Here is a 19113-nt window from a genome sequence, read left to right as displayed (position 1 = left end):
GAGTTCTCCACCTGAAGTCCTCTGTCCGTCTGCGTCGGCCATGTTGGCGCTGACCTGAGAGACGATTCACTCAGGATGAACTGAAGTTAGTTATTTAGGTTTGTTCAGTGAACTTGTCTGTGTGTTGTGGTTCTGCAGCAGCTGATCCTCCTGCTGACTGCAAGGAGACGACAAACTCAACAACCTGAAACGCCGGCTACCTCAGCAGAGATGGAAATAACCCAGTAAATGTCTTCCATTTGAACTCTGATGAAGCTTGAAGTCATCTGTGTTCCTCTCCGCTCACGTGGGTTTTTCCAGCGGAGAAAGTACCACACCGTTTGTTCTGGATTCGTTCTTACGTAACAGAGCGAGGGCTCTCTCTGGTTCAGCGGCAAAAATCAGCAGCAAAAAGGAGAAATGAAAGTCAAAATCCTCGTTGGCTGAGTGACCCGACTTCCCCAAAGAGGAGAGGAGAGACTTCCTGAAGCAGCAGCTCAGGCTCAGCTGTTCATCTGTTCACAGCTCAGACCCTCATCAGATTCATGCACCAGAAACAAACACTCATAGAAATGTTGATCACCAAGGCCACCGACACACACATGAATCACACATGGATATTTATAAAATTCTCACCAGGAAGTTGCCAGAGGGAGCGCTTCATATTTACAGCTTCAGACGGTAAATATAAAGTCGAGCAGCTGGTTTATGCTGCTGCTGTGAAATTTTTTATTTTAAATTTTTGGAGGCATTTCTGCTTCATTACACCACCAAAGTAGAGAGAGTATGACAGTGTATTAGGGCCATTCTAGGAAGAAAAAAAATTACAGAGCCAGGGGAGGGGAGTAAAAAATTCAGAATTTTCAAGATTAAAGTCGTAAATTTATGAGAAAAAACTCTGATATTCCCTCAGATTAAAGGGTAAAGACTCACAAATTTACAAGACAAAAACTGAGAAAACAGCTGTTCTTGTACTGTGGGATTTAGTGGGGAGGAAAAAACTCGAGTCAATATTTTGCTAATCCGTTGTAAAGTTCTGGGACTTGTTGTGTTAGGCCACGCCCACCGCCACGCCCCCTTTCAACAGAACGGCCCCATGGCCCCTCTTCGGGGCCATGGGGCGTGAAAAGTTCGGCACCTCTTCCTTGTCCCACGACCAAACTTGGCACAAATTTTGGTGGAAACGGAAGCGTCTGATTGGACGTTCTGACTCTGTGAGGAACGGACAGACACGTTAAAGCTGACCTATCAGGCCGCACTAACATCAGTCAGGTACACACCGGAGAGCGGCCCGGGACGCATGTTTGTGTCCGAACCCGACCCCAGCCCCACATTTTTACATTTACCACCTGACACAGCTTACGTGTTGCCTTCAGCGACATCACATAAACTCCAGCACTGTACAGGAAGTTGTCCAGAGCAGACAGCAGGTTCATCATTTTTATTTATTTTAGAGTTCCACAAAAAAACGCTGACATGACATGAACCTGAACATCATTTCTAAATTTTTGCCTGGACCCGGGCTGACGTGTCCCGACAGGCTCGGGTCGGGTATCCACACAGCAGTCTGCTCCCTAACTTCTTCATAAGAGGGACCCCCAGAATCCCTGCCGAGTGGATCCTGGAGCCCCGTCTGCCCTGAGGAAGCTCCTGTGAGACGATCTGAGGTTTGGAGGAAACAGAAGTCGGTGTCATCACAGTTATCCTTCCACATTTTCTTTCTTTACTGCACAGTATTTATATATTTCGAGGATTACAGGGTCCCCGGTGGACACTTTGAAAACCCCAGGTCTGGTACATAGAAATACTACAAAATACTGCAAAAATACACATTTTTACAAGCATTTAATGTAGTTAAATGTATTTTTCTTTTGAAAAAGTGGGGTAAAAATCTGTCACGTGTGCAGACCAACTCCACCTGGTCTAATTCAAACCAATGTGCTTTGAAAATGTGATCAAATCAAGAGCAATTATCTGGACACCGGAGGACTTTAATGCCGTATTTGACACTAATCGGCTGCACAAACTTGTTTAGCTGGACATTTCTGTGCAGCTGAGACAGCAGAGCGACCCGAAATGAAATTAAAATCAGCTCTGATGAATCAGCCCCCTCCCCCTGCCGGGGGGGACGCTCTCAGGCCTGTCAGAGTGATTGAATTTGAGCTGCGCTGCCTCGCCGTGACAGAGCAGCTAAATATAACCTGCAGCTGAGCCGCGGCCTGACAGGACGGGAGTCACACACGCCGCCGCCGCCGCGCAGGATGGAGGTAAACTAAAAGTTGTGTTGTGTGACCGTCTGTGTGCTCTGAGTTTGTGTGTGGCTTCTGTTTGACTCGCTGGCTGAAGTTTAACTGGCAGGGAAGCCGGAGGTGCAGGAGAGTCGGTGCATCTGAGCAACATGTCGCTGCAAAACTTGGAAACCTTTATTCAGTTATTCTTACTCTGCAAATATGATTCATTATTAGAGGCCAGAAATAAACAGATATGATTATTTGATAACTTTTTAGTCGTGTGCCACCGAACTGTCAGCTCAGAGGAAGTCGGCTCCTCGTGCTCCCTCATCGATTCTTTTTGCTTCTTTAAGCTCCTAAAACACATTTGCTTCGTCTTTACAGTCATTTTAGCGATAAAACCCTCCAGATAAAGTTGGACTGGCTGAAGATAGGCATGCTGCCACATCACCGTGCACACACCGCTCATGTGGGACCCAACGTTTCACCACCTGCACTCTTTATTTTTTTCTTGGCATTGCTGATATTTCAGTTTATTTAGTCTTTTTTCCTGATGATTACACTTCCTGCTGTGCTGGCTTCAACTTTAATTTCATGGAAATGCGTCTCTCAGTGAGTAACCCTGACAAAACCATGTTTTAGCTGAGCGTGTGGTCTGTCAGGCTGGACATTAGTGCACGTTCCCGAGCGCTGGGAGCGACGTGGAGGCGGTGACGTCAGCGCTGCCGCTCGTCTTCCTCAAACCTTTAAACGGCTGTTTGAAGACACTTTCTCCTCGGGACTCTGACATGAAAAGACATTTTGCTTTTTTGTGCATTATGGAACCGTGCAGGTGTCATAACTTGTCAAAGTGGTGAAATTAAAACATCATTAAAATCATCACTCGTACATATTTTTGTGTCGTAGCGATGTTTCATGAATTAACCCTTTGAAACCTGAGCAAACCAACCACATGTCTGTCAGAAACATGGAGAAAAGGGGATGAGCAAATTAGCAAAAAAATGCCAAAAATTAACTGAAAATTAGCACAAAATCACGGAGCCGTGGGGGGCGGGGTTTCATATTCAGAGAAAAAAAAAAAAAGAGATTGTGATTAAACTGGTAAATTTGTGAGAAAAAAAATTGAGATAATAAAGTCAAACATTTATGAGAAAAACATTCAGCAAAATTATTTTTCAGCGACCCTCATAGCTTCACTTTGCTGCACCCAGTTCAACCAGGAAAAAAAATATATATATTTTAAAAAAATAATACAAGTAAAAGAAATACTATTTTTCCAAGTTTTTTCCTCATCAATTTGTGACTTTATAAAATCAGAATTTTGAGTTTTTTTCTCATAAATTCGTGAATTTTTTTTCAACAGTATTAGTTTTTTTTCCTCATGAATTTACCACTTTGATCTCAGAACGAGTTTTTTTTTTTTTTTTTTGTGAAAAATTAGCTCTGTACAGTGGCCCTGATATGCCGTCATACTGTGTCTGTCTAATAAAGTGGAAATGCCTCCAAAATGTTTATGAAATACACACACACACACAGTGGCCCTAATACACCGTTGCAGTTGCTGGTTTGCTGTCAGTTTTCTAACTGACCGGCAATCGGCTTCACATACAAACAGGTGAAGGCGTGCAAATCGCTATGGCAACAACATCTTTAATGTTTTGAAAAGGTGGAACATATCAAATGCACAGCAACACGTTACAGGTCGATTTGGCTCACGGTAATGAAAACTACAACAGAATTTGTCTAATTTGGCTGCCATTCAGAAATTTCTGACTTTAATTTTGGAAATTCTTAGTTTTTCTCTCTGAATATTAAACCCCTCCTGGCTGCCCCGGCTCCATTTTTTTTTTATCCCTATAATGGCCCTAATGTGCCGCCGTAGCCTGCACCTTTAACACGTTTAAATGTGAAGAGTCCTCATACGCTGGGCTAAAATTTGTGACTTTGAAATCTCCGAATTTTCAAGTATTATGTCTTTAGGAGATGCAGCTCCATGGAGAGAACTGTGTCAGTCTGTGTTTGAGGGGCCGTCTGAGGGTCCCTGAGGGTCCCTGAGGAAACTGTCAGATTTCTTGTGTTTAAAAGCTCGTGATCATCACCTCTCACATTTATCTTGTACTACTCCTCGTTTGGCTCAGGAGCATTTTGTCTTTTATTCCATGGAAAGAAATGCAGCATCTCGACGTTGTTTTTTTGTTTTTCGACGCCTGCTCAGATTTGACTGCAGCTCCCAAAATGACATCACAGTGATGTCAGCGCTGCACACCGCCCTGACACAGTGTGCAGTGCCATAACAGTGTCTCACCTCAGAGGCTTCACATCACACAGCAAGAAGCTTCACCTCACTTAGCTTTGAAAAACAACAGGAAGCTGGCAGGAATGGACACGTGTGCACACACACACACACACACACACACACACACAGATAGTGAGAGAGTGAGTAAGAGAGAGAGAGAGAGAGAGAGAGAGAGAGAGAGAGACAGGAAGTGGTTTAACGGTCGTATTTTCGTCACTCTTTGCATTTGATTGATAGCTTCACGACAAACTGTGGAAAGAATGAGCAGGGGCGCTGTGTGTGTGTGTGTGTGTGTGTGTGTGTGTGCGCACGCATGTGCATGTGATTTATGTGAGTGTGTGTGTGTTTGTGTGCACACGTGCATGTGATTTATGTGAGTGTGTGTGTGTGCGTGTGTGCATGTGCATGTATGTGAGTATGTGTGTGTGAGTGTGAGTGTGCATGTATGTGAGTGTGTGTGTGTGTGTGTGTGTGTGTGTGTGTGTGCCTGCCCTCCCAGCGATGTGGCTTCATTATCTACTGAATGTCAGCAATGTGAGTCCTTCAGCTGAAATGCATGTGGATCAACTGCACGTCAACAGCTGAGTGTGTGTGTGTGTGTGTGTGTGTGTGTGTGTGTGTGTGTCCTGCAGCTCTTTAACAGACAGTCTACACTGATCCTGCAGTGAAGGTCAACACTGAAACACATATTATATACCACTACTACTACTACTACTACTACTACTACTGCCAGTATTTTTATTGGTGTACTGACTGTATTTGAATGTATTTCATTTGAAGGCCAACAGACGTGAATCAGCACTCATGTGACTGTGCCAGTTAACCAGCGGGCTAATGTCCTACAGGCCTTAAACATCACATTTTAAACAACACATCTCCACAACATCAGCTACTACTACAACTACTACTACTACAAGTACTACTGCCATATGTACTGCTACTGCTACAACTACTACTACAACTGCCATATGTACTGCTACTGCTACAACTACTACTACAACTACTACTACTGCCATATGTATCGCTACTACTACAACTACTACTACTGCCATATGTATCGCTACTACTACAACTACTACTACAACTACTACTACTGCCATATGTACTGCTACTGCTACAAGTACTACTACTACTGCCATATGTACTACTAATACTAAAACTATTACTACTGCCATATGTACTACTAATACTAAAACTACTACTACTGCCATATGTACTGCTACTGCTACAACAACTACTACAACTACTACTACTACTGCCATATATACTGCTACTGCTACAAGAACTACTACTACAACTACTACTGCCATATGTACTGCTACTGCTACAAGAACTACTCCTACAACTACTACTGCCATATGTACTGCTACTGCTACAGGAACTACTACTACAACTACTACTGCCATATGTACTGCTACTGCTACAACTACTACTACTACTACAGCTACTACTGCCATATGTACTGCTATTGCTACAACTACTACTACTATATGTACTGTTACTGCTACAACTACTACTACTACTACTGCCAGATGTACTGCTACTGCTACAACTACTACTACTACTACAGCTACTACTGCCATATGTACTGCTACTGCTACAACTACTATTACTATATGTACTGTTACTGCTACAACTACTACTACTACTACTGCCATATGTACTGCTACTGCTACAACAACTACTACTACAACTACTACTGCCATATGTACTGCTACTGCAACAACAACTACTACAACTACTGCCATATGTACTGCTACTACTACAATTGCGACTACTACAACTACTACTACCAAATGTACTGCTACAACTACTACTACTACTACTACTGCCATATGTACTGCTACTACTACAATTGCGACTACTACAACTACTACTACCAAATGTACTGCTACTGCTACAACTACTACTACTGTCATATGTACTGCTACTACTACAACTACTACTGCCATATGTACTGCTACTACTACAACTACTACTGCTATAAGTACTGCTACGACTACAACTACTACTGCCATAAGTACTGCTACTATTACAAGTACTACAACTACTACTGCCATATGTACTGCTACTACTACAACTACTACAGCTACTACTGGCATAAGTACTGCTACTACTACAACTACTACAACTACTACTGCCATATGTACTGCTACTACTACAACTACTACTGCCATAAGTACTGCTACTACTACAACTACTACTGCCATAAGTACTGCTACTACTACAACAACAACAACTACTACTACTACTACTACTACTACTACTACTGCCACATGTACTGTTACTACTACAACTACTACTGCAATATGTACTGCTACTGCTACAACTACTACAACTATTACAGCTACTACTGCCACAAGTACTGCTAGTACTACAACTACTACAACTACTACTGCCATATGTACTGCTACTACTACAACTACTACTGCCATAAGTACTGCTACTACTACAACTACTACTGCCATAAGTACTGCTACTACTACAACAACTACTACTACTACTACTACTACTACTACTACTGCCACATGTACTGCTACTACTACAACTACTACTGCAATATGTACTGCTACTGCTACAACTACTACTACTGCCATATGTACTGCTACTACTACAACTACTACTACAACTACTACTGCACTATGTACTGCTACTGCTACAACTACTACTACTACTACTACTACTACTGCCATAAGTACTGCTACTATTACAAGTACTACTGCTATAAGTACTGCTACTACTACAACTACTACTACTAATACTGCCATGTGTACTGCTACTACTACAAGTACTACTGCCATATGTACTAATACTGCTACAACTACTAGGCTACCACTACCACTACTACTACTGCCATATCTATGCACTACTGATACTACCACAACTGCTGTGTATACTACTGATACTAGTTTTACTGCTACATATACCGCTACTGCTACTATTAATACTGCTATATGTACTACTGATACTACGACTACTTCTACTGCTACTACTACTGCTATATATACACCGCTACTGTTATTGCTAGTACTAATACTACTATATATACTACTACTACCAACACTACTACTACTGTTACTTCTACTGCTGTGTATACTACTGATTCTACAACTACTGCAATGCATACTATTGCTGCTGCTACTACTACTGCTACTACTGTCATATGTACTATTAGTACTACTGTTACGGTATATACTGCTACTGCTATTAGTACTAGTACTACTACTGCTGCTGATCAGCTGTCAGTGTGTGAAGCTCCAACCAAGACAGAGGAAGAGCTGCAGTGACATCACACACACACACACACACACACACACACACACACACACACACACACACACACACATACACACACACACACACACACACACACACTCACACACACACACACACACACACACACACACACACACACACACTCACACACACACACACTCACACACACACACACTCACACACACACACACACACACACACACACACTCACACACACTAACACACACACACACTCACACTCACACACACACACACTCACACACACACAGACACACACACACACACACACACACACACACACACACACACTCACACACACGCACACACACACACACACACACACACACACACTCACACACACTCACACACACACACACACACACACACACACACACACAGAGCTCATATTCACACACAGCTGCAGTTATTTCTTGGTGCCGTGTCAGAATGTCCCGTCCTGCTGTGTCGGAGCAGAGACGATGACCTCATCACACGAGCCAACATGACACAAACAAACAAACAAACAAACAAACAAACAAACAAACAAACAAACCCTCTGATCACACAGCCCCCCCCCACAGGACTGTGTGCTGCTGTGTGGGAGAGCGACAGAGCAGAGAGCAGAGCACGCTGACGCCACCTGCTGGCTCACAGGTGAACTTCACATCCACCTGATCCGCCGTGGAGCTCACCTGTTTCACTTTGACCGAGCCAGGCTAACAACTCCCATACACTTTAAGTCTTTATGCTAAGCTAACAGAAAATGCTACCCACAGGAAGTGCAGTGACCCCTCGCCTATCAAAACAGGTCAGAGCGGTTTCACACGTGTTACCAAATGATGGAAATGTTCAATTGAATAACAACAACGATTATTTATTTTCTTACAGTGCAGTTTGTTAGTTCAACGATTTACAAATAAAAATAATAAACACCAGATCGCCTATTTACCAATGTAGACAAAATACAAAATAACAAATGATGATGTCACGGTCACGGTCTAAAACTGTGTGCTCCTGCCACCAGCATCAGCTCATTATATATACAGACCTCTGACCTCTGACCTCTGACATCTGGCAGATTGGCTACATTGCTCCCCCAAGTGGTGGGAGGGTTAAAGGGCACAGCACAACACATAATAGAAAGGGCTCTTACAGGACGTCCCGAGCCTCAGTCTGAGGAAGACAGGGAGAAGGAGAGTTTGCACAAAACACTGGAATATCCCTTTAAAGGTCTGAAGCCTGAGGGCCACAGGGAGGACAGACGTCACGCCAGCTGTCAATCACGTGACAAATATATCTGCATCTGTCTGACGGTGTGCAGCCGCTGATGTCAGATCAGCCGCACGTGTCGTTACCGAGGCGACCGCAGCGTTCACACCCCCTCCTCCTTGGCCACGCCCCTTTATCTGTGACCTCATAGCTTCCGGTTTGGTCACTTCCTGTTGAGGTGGAGGCGTGTCCCTCGCTGACCCCTCGCCACGTCAGCGCCCGCCTCACGCCAGAGCTCAGATCAGCTGTCAGCTCCACGCCGGGGGTGGGGGGTGGGAGGGGGACATCACAGCAGGTGGTCCCTCCCTCTCCCCCTTCCCCCCCCCTTTCCCTCCCTCCCTCTCTTCTTCCCCCAACCCCGCTCTCGGGACGTCCCAGCAACGGGTTGCCAGCTGCAGTATGTAAACATCACCATGACAGCTGTTTCCATCACACTGCTGACCGGCCGCTGTGTGTGTGTGTGTGTGTGTGTGTGTGTGTGTGTGTGTGTGTGTGGGATGGGGGGGGGGTGGGGGGGTAATAATCTAAGAAAGCCCCTCAGTTATTCCCTGAGATTAGAGGTGTGAGCTGTGTGTCTCCTCTGTGCAGGACGAGGCTCCAGCCAAGCGCTCCGTCGCCGAACTGGCCGGGAGGTTTAGCTCCGCCCCTCCGGACGCCACAGGAAGCAAAGCGGTGAGATCATCATGACGCTCATCGTTAGCGCTCGCTCTGCTGGGCGGCAGCAGCTCCACGTTAACATGCTAACATGCTAACACGCTAACATGTTAACAAGCTGACATGCTAACATGCTAACACGCTAACATGTAAACGCGCTAACACGCTAACATGTTAACACGCTAACATGCTAACATGGTAACACGCTAACATGGTAACACGCTAACATGCTAACATCCTAGCACACTAACATGCTAACATGCTAACACGCTAACATGTTAACATGCTAATATGCTAACACGCTAACATGTTAACATGATAACACGCTAACATGATAACACACTAACATGTTAATACACTAATATGCTAACATGCTAACACGCTAACATGATAACACGCTAACATGCTAACACGCTAACACACTAACATGCTAACACGCTAACATGTTAACATGATAACACGCTAACATGATAACACACTAACATGTTAATACACTAATATGCTAACATGCTAACACGCTAACATGATAACACGCTAACATGCTAACACGCTAACACACTAACATGCTAACACGCTAACATGATAACACGTTAACATGCTAACACGCTAACACACTAACATGTTAACATGCTAACATGCTAACACGCTAACATGTTAACACGTTGACACGCTAACATGATAACACGTTAACATGATAACACGCTAACATGTTAACAAGCTGACATGCTAACATGCTAACACGCTAACATGTAAACGCGCTAACACGCTAACATGTTAACACGCTAACATGCTAACACGCTAACATGCTAACATGGTAACACGCTAACATGGTAACATGATAACACGCTAACATGATAACACACTAACATGTTAATACATTAATATGCTAACATGCTAACACACTAACATGCTAACACGCTAACATGATATCACGCTAACATGCTAACAAGCTAACACACTAACATGCTAACACGCTAACATGTTAACATGATAACACGCTAACATGATAACACACTAACATGTTAATACATTAATATGCTAACATGCTAACACGCTAACATGATAACACGCTAACATGCTAACACGCTAACACACTAACATGCTAACACGCTAACATGATAACACGCTAACACGCTAACATGCTAATACGCTAACATGTTAACACGCTAACATTCTAACATGCTAACATGCTAACACGCTAACATGCAGTCAGCCGTGTTTTATCATGTGTTTTCCTCGCAGACAGCATCACACACATGCAGGGTAAACACTTCCTGTTTACAGGGTAAACACTTCCTGTTTACACTCAGCACTTCCTGTGACTGTGGACAGCATGGCCTCTGACGTCACACACACACACACACACACACACACACACACCTGTCCTGCACCTGTCGGAGATGATCCGACTCCACACAGACACACGTCACACAGGAAGTACGGGACAGGAAATGAGGCCAAGCCAGGAAGTGCTGCTGTCACCAAACCACTTTATTGATGCAGCACATTTAAAAACAACAAGGTTTAAACACCACATAAGAGCATATGTGTATCTGTGTGTGTGTGTGTGTGTGTGTGTGTATCTGTGTGTGTGACCAGGCAGACTAAAGTCATTTGTGTTCCCAACAGATCTCAGATCAGCTATACACAATACATATATAAATATAAATACACAGTGATGCACCAACATACTGGGAGCTCCACCTGGATAATCTAATCTAATCTAATCTAATCTAATCTAATCTAATCTGATCTAATCTGATCTAATCTAATCTAATCTAATCTAATCCAGCTGTTGTGCCTTAAAATTTCCTCTCCCGCTGCCTATAATGCTCAGCTTGTCTTGTTGTCACGGTAACAGAGGTGTTCATTCGTGTGTGTGTGTGTGTGTGTGTGTGTGTGTGTGTGTGTGTATCTGTGTGTGTGTGTGTGTGTGTGTGCAGGAGCCTCCTGTCAGACGGCGCCCCCCTCGGACCTTACAGCTTCCTAAACCGGCCGAGCAACACGAGGTGAGACTCTGAGACCAAGTCCTGCATCAGGTTCAGTGTGGACCACCACCTGACTGTGTGTGTGTGTGTGTGTGTGTGTGTGTGTGTGTGTGTGTGTGTGTGTGTGTTGCAGACACCTGCTGCTGTCACCTCTCCTGTGAAAGCCAAGAGGAACTCGGCTCTGATCGAGAAGCTGCAGGTGAGACTCTGCTGCCCTCTGCTGGCCGGCACACACACACACACACACACACACACACACACACACACACACACACACACACCTCACTCTCCTCTCTCTCTCTCTCTCCAGGCTAACCTGGCTGTCTCGCCCATGCTCACCTCTCCTAAGAGTCCCGGGCTCAAGTTACTGCCCCCCTCCTTCGTACCCCCCTCCCCCTGCTCCGTTGCCGTGGTAACGCCCACCAGCCCCTGCGTCTCTGCTCCCGCCAAGAGTGAAGAGGAAGGCCCCGCCTCCTTCGAAGCCCCTCCCACTGCCGTAGAGGGATCCATACTGCAGAGCATCAACAAGGTGTGTTTCCATGTGTGTGTGTGTGTGTGTGTGTGTGTGTGTGTGTGTGTGTGTGTGTGTGTGTGTTCTCCTTGGACAGCTCAGGTGTAAACAGCGAGGAGTTTAGCGGCTCAGATCTCAGGTGGCATGAACCATGACCTCATTTCCTCTCTCTGCTCTGATTGGTCGCCCCACAGGGCCGAGCCCGCCACTCCATCAGGCGCCGCCCTCCGTCCCGCCGCCACAGGAAGTCCAGCAGCGGGGAGGAAGTGGACACGCCCCTTTTGTCTCCCAGTGACCCCGAGGCCAAAACAACAACCACAACAACAACAACAACAAAAACAACAACAACGACGGTGACGGCAGGAGAGACGGACGGCGAGGCTTTCAGACAGGAAGACACAACGGAGCAGCCCAAGTCCTCCACACCTGAAGAAGAAACTGCATCAAACTGCACAGAAGAAGACAGGAAGCAGCAGGAGGAGGAGGAGGAGGAGGAGGAGGAGGCGCCTGGATCTTCATCAGAGAGGAAGGAGGAGGAGGAGGAGGAGGAGGAGGAGGAGGCGGGCAGAAACCCCACAGGAGAGCAGGAGGAAGGTCCCGGTCCAGACGAGGAGGAGAAGGCGAGCACGGAGAGGAAGGAAGACGCCGGCCAAAGCGAGGTGAGTTTGGCTCCCCCTGGTGGAGCAGCAGGTGTGTTACACGCTTTGGCCTGACAGGAAACACACACTCGTCACATGACGGCGTCAAACTTGTAAAGTGACATCAAATCATTTCTAATGATTTCTAATGATTTCTAATGATTTCTAATGATTTCTAATGATCTGAGTTTCAAAGAGCTGGAAATTTGTGCAAATAAATTGGAGGTTTGTGATTTGCGCACAGGAAAAAGAACATTTGTGGCCTCTCCGGGCCTCCGTAGAAACACCCAGAAATAATTGTCAAAAAAAAGATGTTTGTAAATACACCAGGAAATTAGCAAAAAAAAAATAAAAACAAAAAAAAAAAAACATAAAATGAATGAAAATATGAACAAAAAATGTCCACCCACTAAGCAGAGACGCCGTACGCACGCTCCTGCTGATTGGTCCAGCCCTCTGACATCATCATCTGTCTCCCTCCCAGCAGACAGACTGTCCGAGCTCAGAGGGATGATGACAGCAGCGACCCGGGCGAGGGCCCCGGGCCGCGGAGTGACCCTCGAGCCTGCGGCGAAAACCTCCAGGACAGGAAGTGAGGCGGCGGCGCGGTCCTGTCCGCAGGAGCAAAGATGGCGGCGCTGAGCTGCTGCTTCCTGCTGTAAAGAGACAAACTGAGGAGGCGGAGCTCCTCAGGACGCTGAGAGCCACCGCCTGTTTGATTCCTGAAATGTGAAATAAGAACGCCCACCCCTGTCCTCCAGCGTCCCTCCGAGCGCCTCGTCGCTGAGCTCAGATTCTAACCTGAACCCGCCGCTTTTTAATCTGCCGCTTGCTGTTTGGAGGCGTGTTTACCTGGATTTACCTGGATTGAACTGGATTGAACTGGATTGAACTGGATTGAACTGGATGTTTCTGCTGCCTGATGTCTTGTGTGTCTGTGTTTTGAGTTCGCTCCGAGTCGCCGCCACGTCGCGCTTACCGCCAAAGACGTTTTCTACCGGGACGTTTTTCTAAACAAACGCTCAGATTCATTTCGATGTGAGGCTACCAGGAGGGACTTTAGGACCCAGGAGCCTCAGTGCATGACAGGTGGGGGGGGGGTGGGGACAGGTGTGTCAGTGGGAGGTGCTTAGGTAGGAAAAGGTAAAAGCTGGAATTCACGCTTCGCTAAGCCCCGCCCTCCTCGGTTACTGTTGCTATGTCTGTCGAGCTTTCACACCCGGCGTGAAATAATGGAAATAACTTTCTGGAATAATACGCTTGCTAACGTGGGATCGCACAGTTGGGCGGGGCTTCTAGGGCGGGGCTTAGCGAAGGGTCACTGTGGCAGGTGGCTGTCTCACCAAAGCCCCTCCCACTGACACACCTGTCAGCCGCCGAGGCTCCTGGGTCCTAGAGTCCGCCCTGCAGCAGTCAGTGTTGGCTGATGTGTTACAGCAGGTGTGCGAGGTGTGTGAGGTGTGTGAAGGGTGTGTGAGGTGTGTGAGGTGTGCGAGGTGTGTGAAGGGTGTGTGAGGTGTGCGAGGTGTGCGAGGTGTGTCGGCTGTAACTTTAATGATCCAAACACTGAAATACAAAGGAAAGGATTTGAGATGTAAAAAAATAAATCAAATGAAATATTTCACTTTTTCCAGAGTGCATTTTCATTTTCTCTTTCATTTTCAACCATCTGGACTTTTTTTTTTTTTTTTTACAATCATGAATGCTTTCGATAAGTTACACTGCAAAATGTAAAATACCGTATTTCACCAATTAATCGCCCGGACGTTTAATATGCAAAATCGACTTGGACCCCGGGCGTTTAAAAGAACCAGGCGGCTATTCGCTGCAGGCCTTTATTTATTTTTGCACCAGGTCATTATCGTGATGACAGCTACTGTCCAACATATTTTCAGTCGGTCGATTTAATATTACGGTACACCCTTTTGTTCTAACGTTAGCTAGCGCTCTTATTTTGACAGAAAACGGAAGTTATTGTGCAGCTAACTGTTTACTTCTGCAAAAATAAGGTGAGTAGCCTTATTTTGGGTTACCTCAATATAATGCAAATAATCGCCCCGGCGGTTATTCAGGTGGGCGTTTAATACGCAAAATGGGTGCAGACCCCAGGCGTTTAGAAGAACCCGGCGGCTATTTGCGGCCGGGCGATTAATTGGTGAAATACGGTACCAGATTTATGCAGATTTTTTTTTTTTTTTTTTTTTTTCAGTTCACTCAGCTGCTGCCTGAACCTGGAAAATCCTGGAAAATTGGAAAACCTCTCAGGAAAATACTGTCTCTTAATAACTTACTAACACCAAACCAAACACTAAATAACTCCAATAAAAAGGAAGAACCTTTAGTACTTTTAAAGAACCACATAAAGTGTGTGAAGAACCATCCCAAAAAAAAAATAAAGAGGTTCTTCAGCTGGTGATGGTTCTTTGTAGAACCACAGAGCGTTTTGAAGAACCATGTAGGAACCAGTGTTTCTCTGAGAGTGCGTCTCTGTGTGAGCAGTAGTTACTGCAGTCAGCCACAAGATGTCGCTGTGACGCTGAAACAGAAACAGGAGCGAGAGGCAGGTGAGCTGCATAACACCTCATGAGGGCAAAACATGCAGCCTCATAACTTCAGTCTGTTTCCAGCTGCAGAAAACGCTGAAATCTGAATTTTGAAATAACTCAACTCAGCTTTATTAGGGCCCTCGCCTCTCTGGAAGAGGGCCCTATTGTTTTTCGTTCGTTTTTTCTTCTTCTTCTTCTTATTACGCCACTTTGACGCTTAATTTGACCCCCTAAACATGCTCAAAAACTCACCAAATTCGGCATACACGTCAGGTATGGCGAAAAATTTGATAAAATCAAAAATTGGAACCCCCCGGTGCAAAAATGGGCTCGGTAGCGCCACCTAGGGATGCAAAGGCAGCCCCTGCGGCCCATAGGAATGTCATAGAAAGACCAAACCAGCGCCGAAACGTAGATCTCATCAAGCCCGACATTTTTCGTGCTCGTGCCCCCCACCTAAAACCAACAGGAAGTCCGCAATTTGTGTTTGAAAGTCACCTTTTCGCCCAAATTTGAGCTTTGCATGAAATCTATTAACTCCCAGGGTGTTAATGCAATCGGCTTGAAAATTTAATAGATGACAGAGGACACAGTCCTTAACAAAAGTTCTTCAAGGCTAAGTAAAAATTCGAACCGTTTGGATTTTAGAAGGCCTCAAAGTCAGAGTGTCTGCTGTGCTCTGCTCTGCACACTCTGTCTATTGACACACTCCAGCTGCATGCCCATCCCCCCACACACACAGACCACTGAGAGATCTCAGAGGAAGCAGAAACAGCTCTCAAACTACATCAACTTAAAACACTGGAAAAAATGGGTTGGACGGGTGCGAGGGCCCGTCCAACGCTGCTTGCAGCTTTAATTTATATAGCACTTTAAAAACAACCACAGCTGAAAACAAAGTGCTGTACAAAAATGATAATAGAACAACAGAAAGAACAGTAGAAAGAATAAAAACAATCAAACAAATTAAAACAGAGCAATAAAACAATAGAAAGAATAAAAACAATCAAACAAATTAAAACAGAGCAATAAAACAATAGAAAGAATAAAAACTATCAAACAAATTAAAACAGGGCAAGGTCTGATGCTATAATTTAAAATCAATGTGCATAAAAGATCATAAAACAACAAAACAGTAAAAGCAATAAAACAGTAAAAAGGACAATAAAACAAATAAAACAGAGCGACGTCTCAAACTGGGTTAAAAGCCAATGAATAAAAATGGGTTTTAAGACTGCTTTTAAAAATGGACAGTGGAGAGGCTTGTCTAATGTGCACAGGTAAGTCATTCCAGAGTTTGGGGGCAGCAACCGAATAAGTTCACCTGCAGAGTTCAGAGTCGCTCAGTTCAGCGGCACAGGTCTGTTATGTAAGATCTCTGAAAAACAGGCACGGCTGTTCCTGGGTCTGAGTTAGAGGGAGGATTTTAGAGACAGAGTGAGGCGGAGCCAGCGAAGGACGGGCCAGCTCTCAGGTGAAGGTGAGGCGTGTTCTTCTCAGCAGGTAAAGTATGAATTCAGACGTCATTATTTAGTAAGATGGCACTCAAAAAGTAGGACAGGGCAAAAAATATATACACTGCAAAAAGTCAAATCTTAAAATAAGACATGATCAGCTCAGAAATAACTTGTCTTTAGACAATTTTCACCTGTTTCAAGTGAAAATTTACTTGAAACAAGTAAAAATTTGCTTGTTCCATTGGCAGAATATGTTTCTTGTTTCTAGCAAATTTTCACTTGTTTCAAGTAAATTTTCACTTGAAACAAGTGAAAATTGTCTACAGACAAGTTATTTCTGAGGTGATCATGTCTTATATTAAGTGTAATGAGATATTTTGAATAGAAATAAGACATTTTTACTTAAAATAAGACAAATACTCTTGGTAAGATTTTGACTTTTTGCAGTGTATTTATATGGAGCTGGGGAGAGATGGGGGTGATATTCCAGGAAAAATCTCCCAGTGACTGAGATTAAAGGCTTAAATTTACAAGAAAAATCTCAGAATTCTTTACAACCCCATATTTTCTCTCATAAATTTACAACTTTAATCTCAGAGAAGTTTTTCTCATACACATCTGACTTCAGTCTCAGAAATTCAGTTTTTTTTTTTTTCTCAAAACATCCCTCTAACTTTCCATCCAGACGTTTCCCATCCTGATGAATCCTGTTAATCTGCTCACAGCTGAAAAGGTCCTGATGAGGATCGGAGCGGCGCCGGCGGCTGGAGGCTCCCGTGCCTCCTGGAAAAACCTGGACATTTATACTCCAGGTTCCCAGTCACGGAGAACACCTGGAAAATCTGAAAAACAGATCAAATGTCCTGGAAATATTAGCAAGACCATAGAAAATCATAAAGTTTGCTTGAGATCACAAATTCATGTTTTCCTCTAGAGCTGCAACGATTAGTCGAATTAATTGATTTGCTACCAGTTATTAAATTAATCTCCGATTGTTTTGGTCATTGATTAATCCTTCTGACTTATTTTGAAGAGGAAAATTTCCAAAGACTCTGATTCCAGCTCCTGAAATGTGAAAATTTCAGGAGTCTTTTTTTCCTCTGGGACAGTAAACTTAATATCTTTGGGTTGTGGACGAAACAAGACAGCCGAGGTCGATGCCAGGAAACTGTGATCAACATTTTCTGCGTCGGCGTGTTAGGGCCACTGTAAGGAGGGGAAAAAATGACAGAGCCGGGGGAGGGGGATAATATTTTGAGAAACAAATATGAACCGGAACTTGGATATTCTCTGGGTTAAAAGTTGTAAATTTATGAGAAAAAACTAATAAATTTACATGAAAAAACTCAGAAATTCTGAGATTAATGTCATAAATTTATGAGGAAAAAAAGCCACAAAAGTTCTGAGATTATAAAGTCACAAATTTAGGAGAAAACAAACAGTGAAACCAGTTTGTCCTCCTCCTGTGGGATCCAGTCTGAAGGAAATCCTGCTGGTCTGAGTCCAGAACCCCAACCTCCTCCTCAGCATCTGGACTCTGAAGAGACGTCGCTGTGACTTGGGCCGATCCAGAAGAAAACAATCTGCTGATTCTGGGCTCAGATCAGCAGGATCTCCTTGTTCCTGTAGGATCTGCTGAGGGGATCAGCTGCAGACCTGAGACACGGCCAGCAGGGGGCAGCACAGGTGGAGCCACGGACAAAAAGCAAGGAAAAGAATTGAATGAATTTGTGATTTTAATCTTGTAAATCCTGAGTTTTTTTTTTTCTCAGAACACCAAACAGTGTGTCTCTTGATGAGTCTGTCCTGAGGCGTCCTCTGGGTGCTCAGGACTGTCGTCACTCGAGTCACATCAGAGTTCAGCTGGGATCTGACTGACTGACCTCTGCCAGATTATTATTAGCAGTAATTAATCCAGGATCAGCCAGATGAAGCAGATAACCCCAACCTGCGTCTCCATCACAACCGCATCCAGTGACTCAGTGTGTGTGTGTGTGTGTGTGTGTGTGTGTACCTGCCATGTGTTTACTCCACAGCCAAACTACATTAAAGCTCCGTCCCGGCTCCTCTGGGTTCCTCAGAGGTTCCTCTCCTTCACGTTCCTCTGCTCTCCTCCCAGAGCGAGCAGTGGGCTTTCAGAGCTGCCACATCACTCCTCCTCCCTTTCCTCCATTCATTCCACTACGATATGAACATGAACTCTCAGAGAGTCTGGAATAAAGTCCTCCACATGAGTTTTCCTAAAAGTCTCTTAAAAAATAGTCCCCA

General features: G+C 44.6%; 1 protein-coding gene across 1 annotated transcript; it reads left to right on the top strand.

Moving 5' to 3' along the window:
- The first annotated feature begins 2123 nt into the window (after positions 1-2123).
- dub (duboraya) lies at positions 2124-14444 on the top strand. The gene is made up of 7 exons (XM_030069184.1): positions 2124-2246; positions 9640-9723; positions 11649-11714; positions 11827-11892; positions 12004-12222; positions 12399-12863; positions 13327-14444. The coding sequence occupies exons 1-7, from the start codon at positions 2241-2243 to the stop codon at positions 13354-13356; spliced, it is 936 nt and encodes a 311-aa protein (XP_029925044.1). The 5' UTR covers positions 2124-2240; the 3' UTR covers positions 13357-14444.
- The last annotated feature ends 4669 nt before the right edge of the window (positions 14445-19113 follow it).

Source organism: Myripristis murdjan, chromosome 14 (assembly GCF_902150065.1).
Source record: "Myripristis murdjan chromosome 14, fMyrMur1.1, whole genome shotgun sequence".
Taxonomy (NCBI): Eukaryota; Metazoa; Chordata; class Actinopteri; order Holocentriformes; family Holocentridae; genus Myripristis; species Myripristis murdjan.
This window is presented reverse-complemented; position numbering and strand designations above follow the sequence as displayed.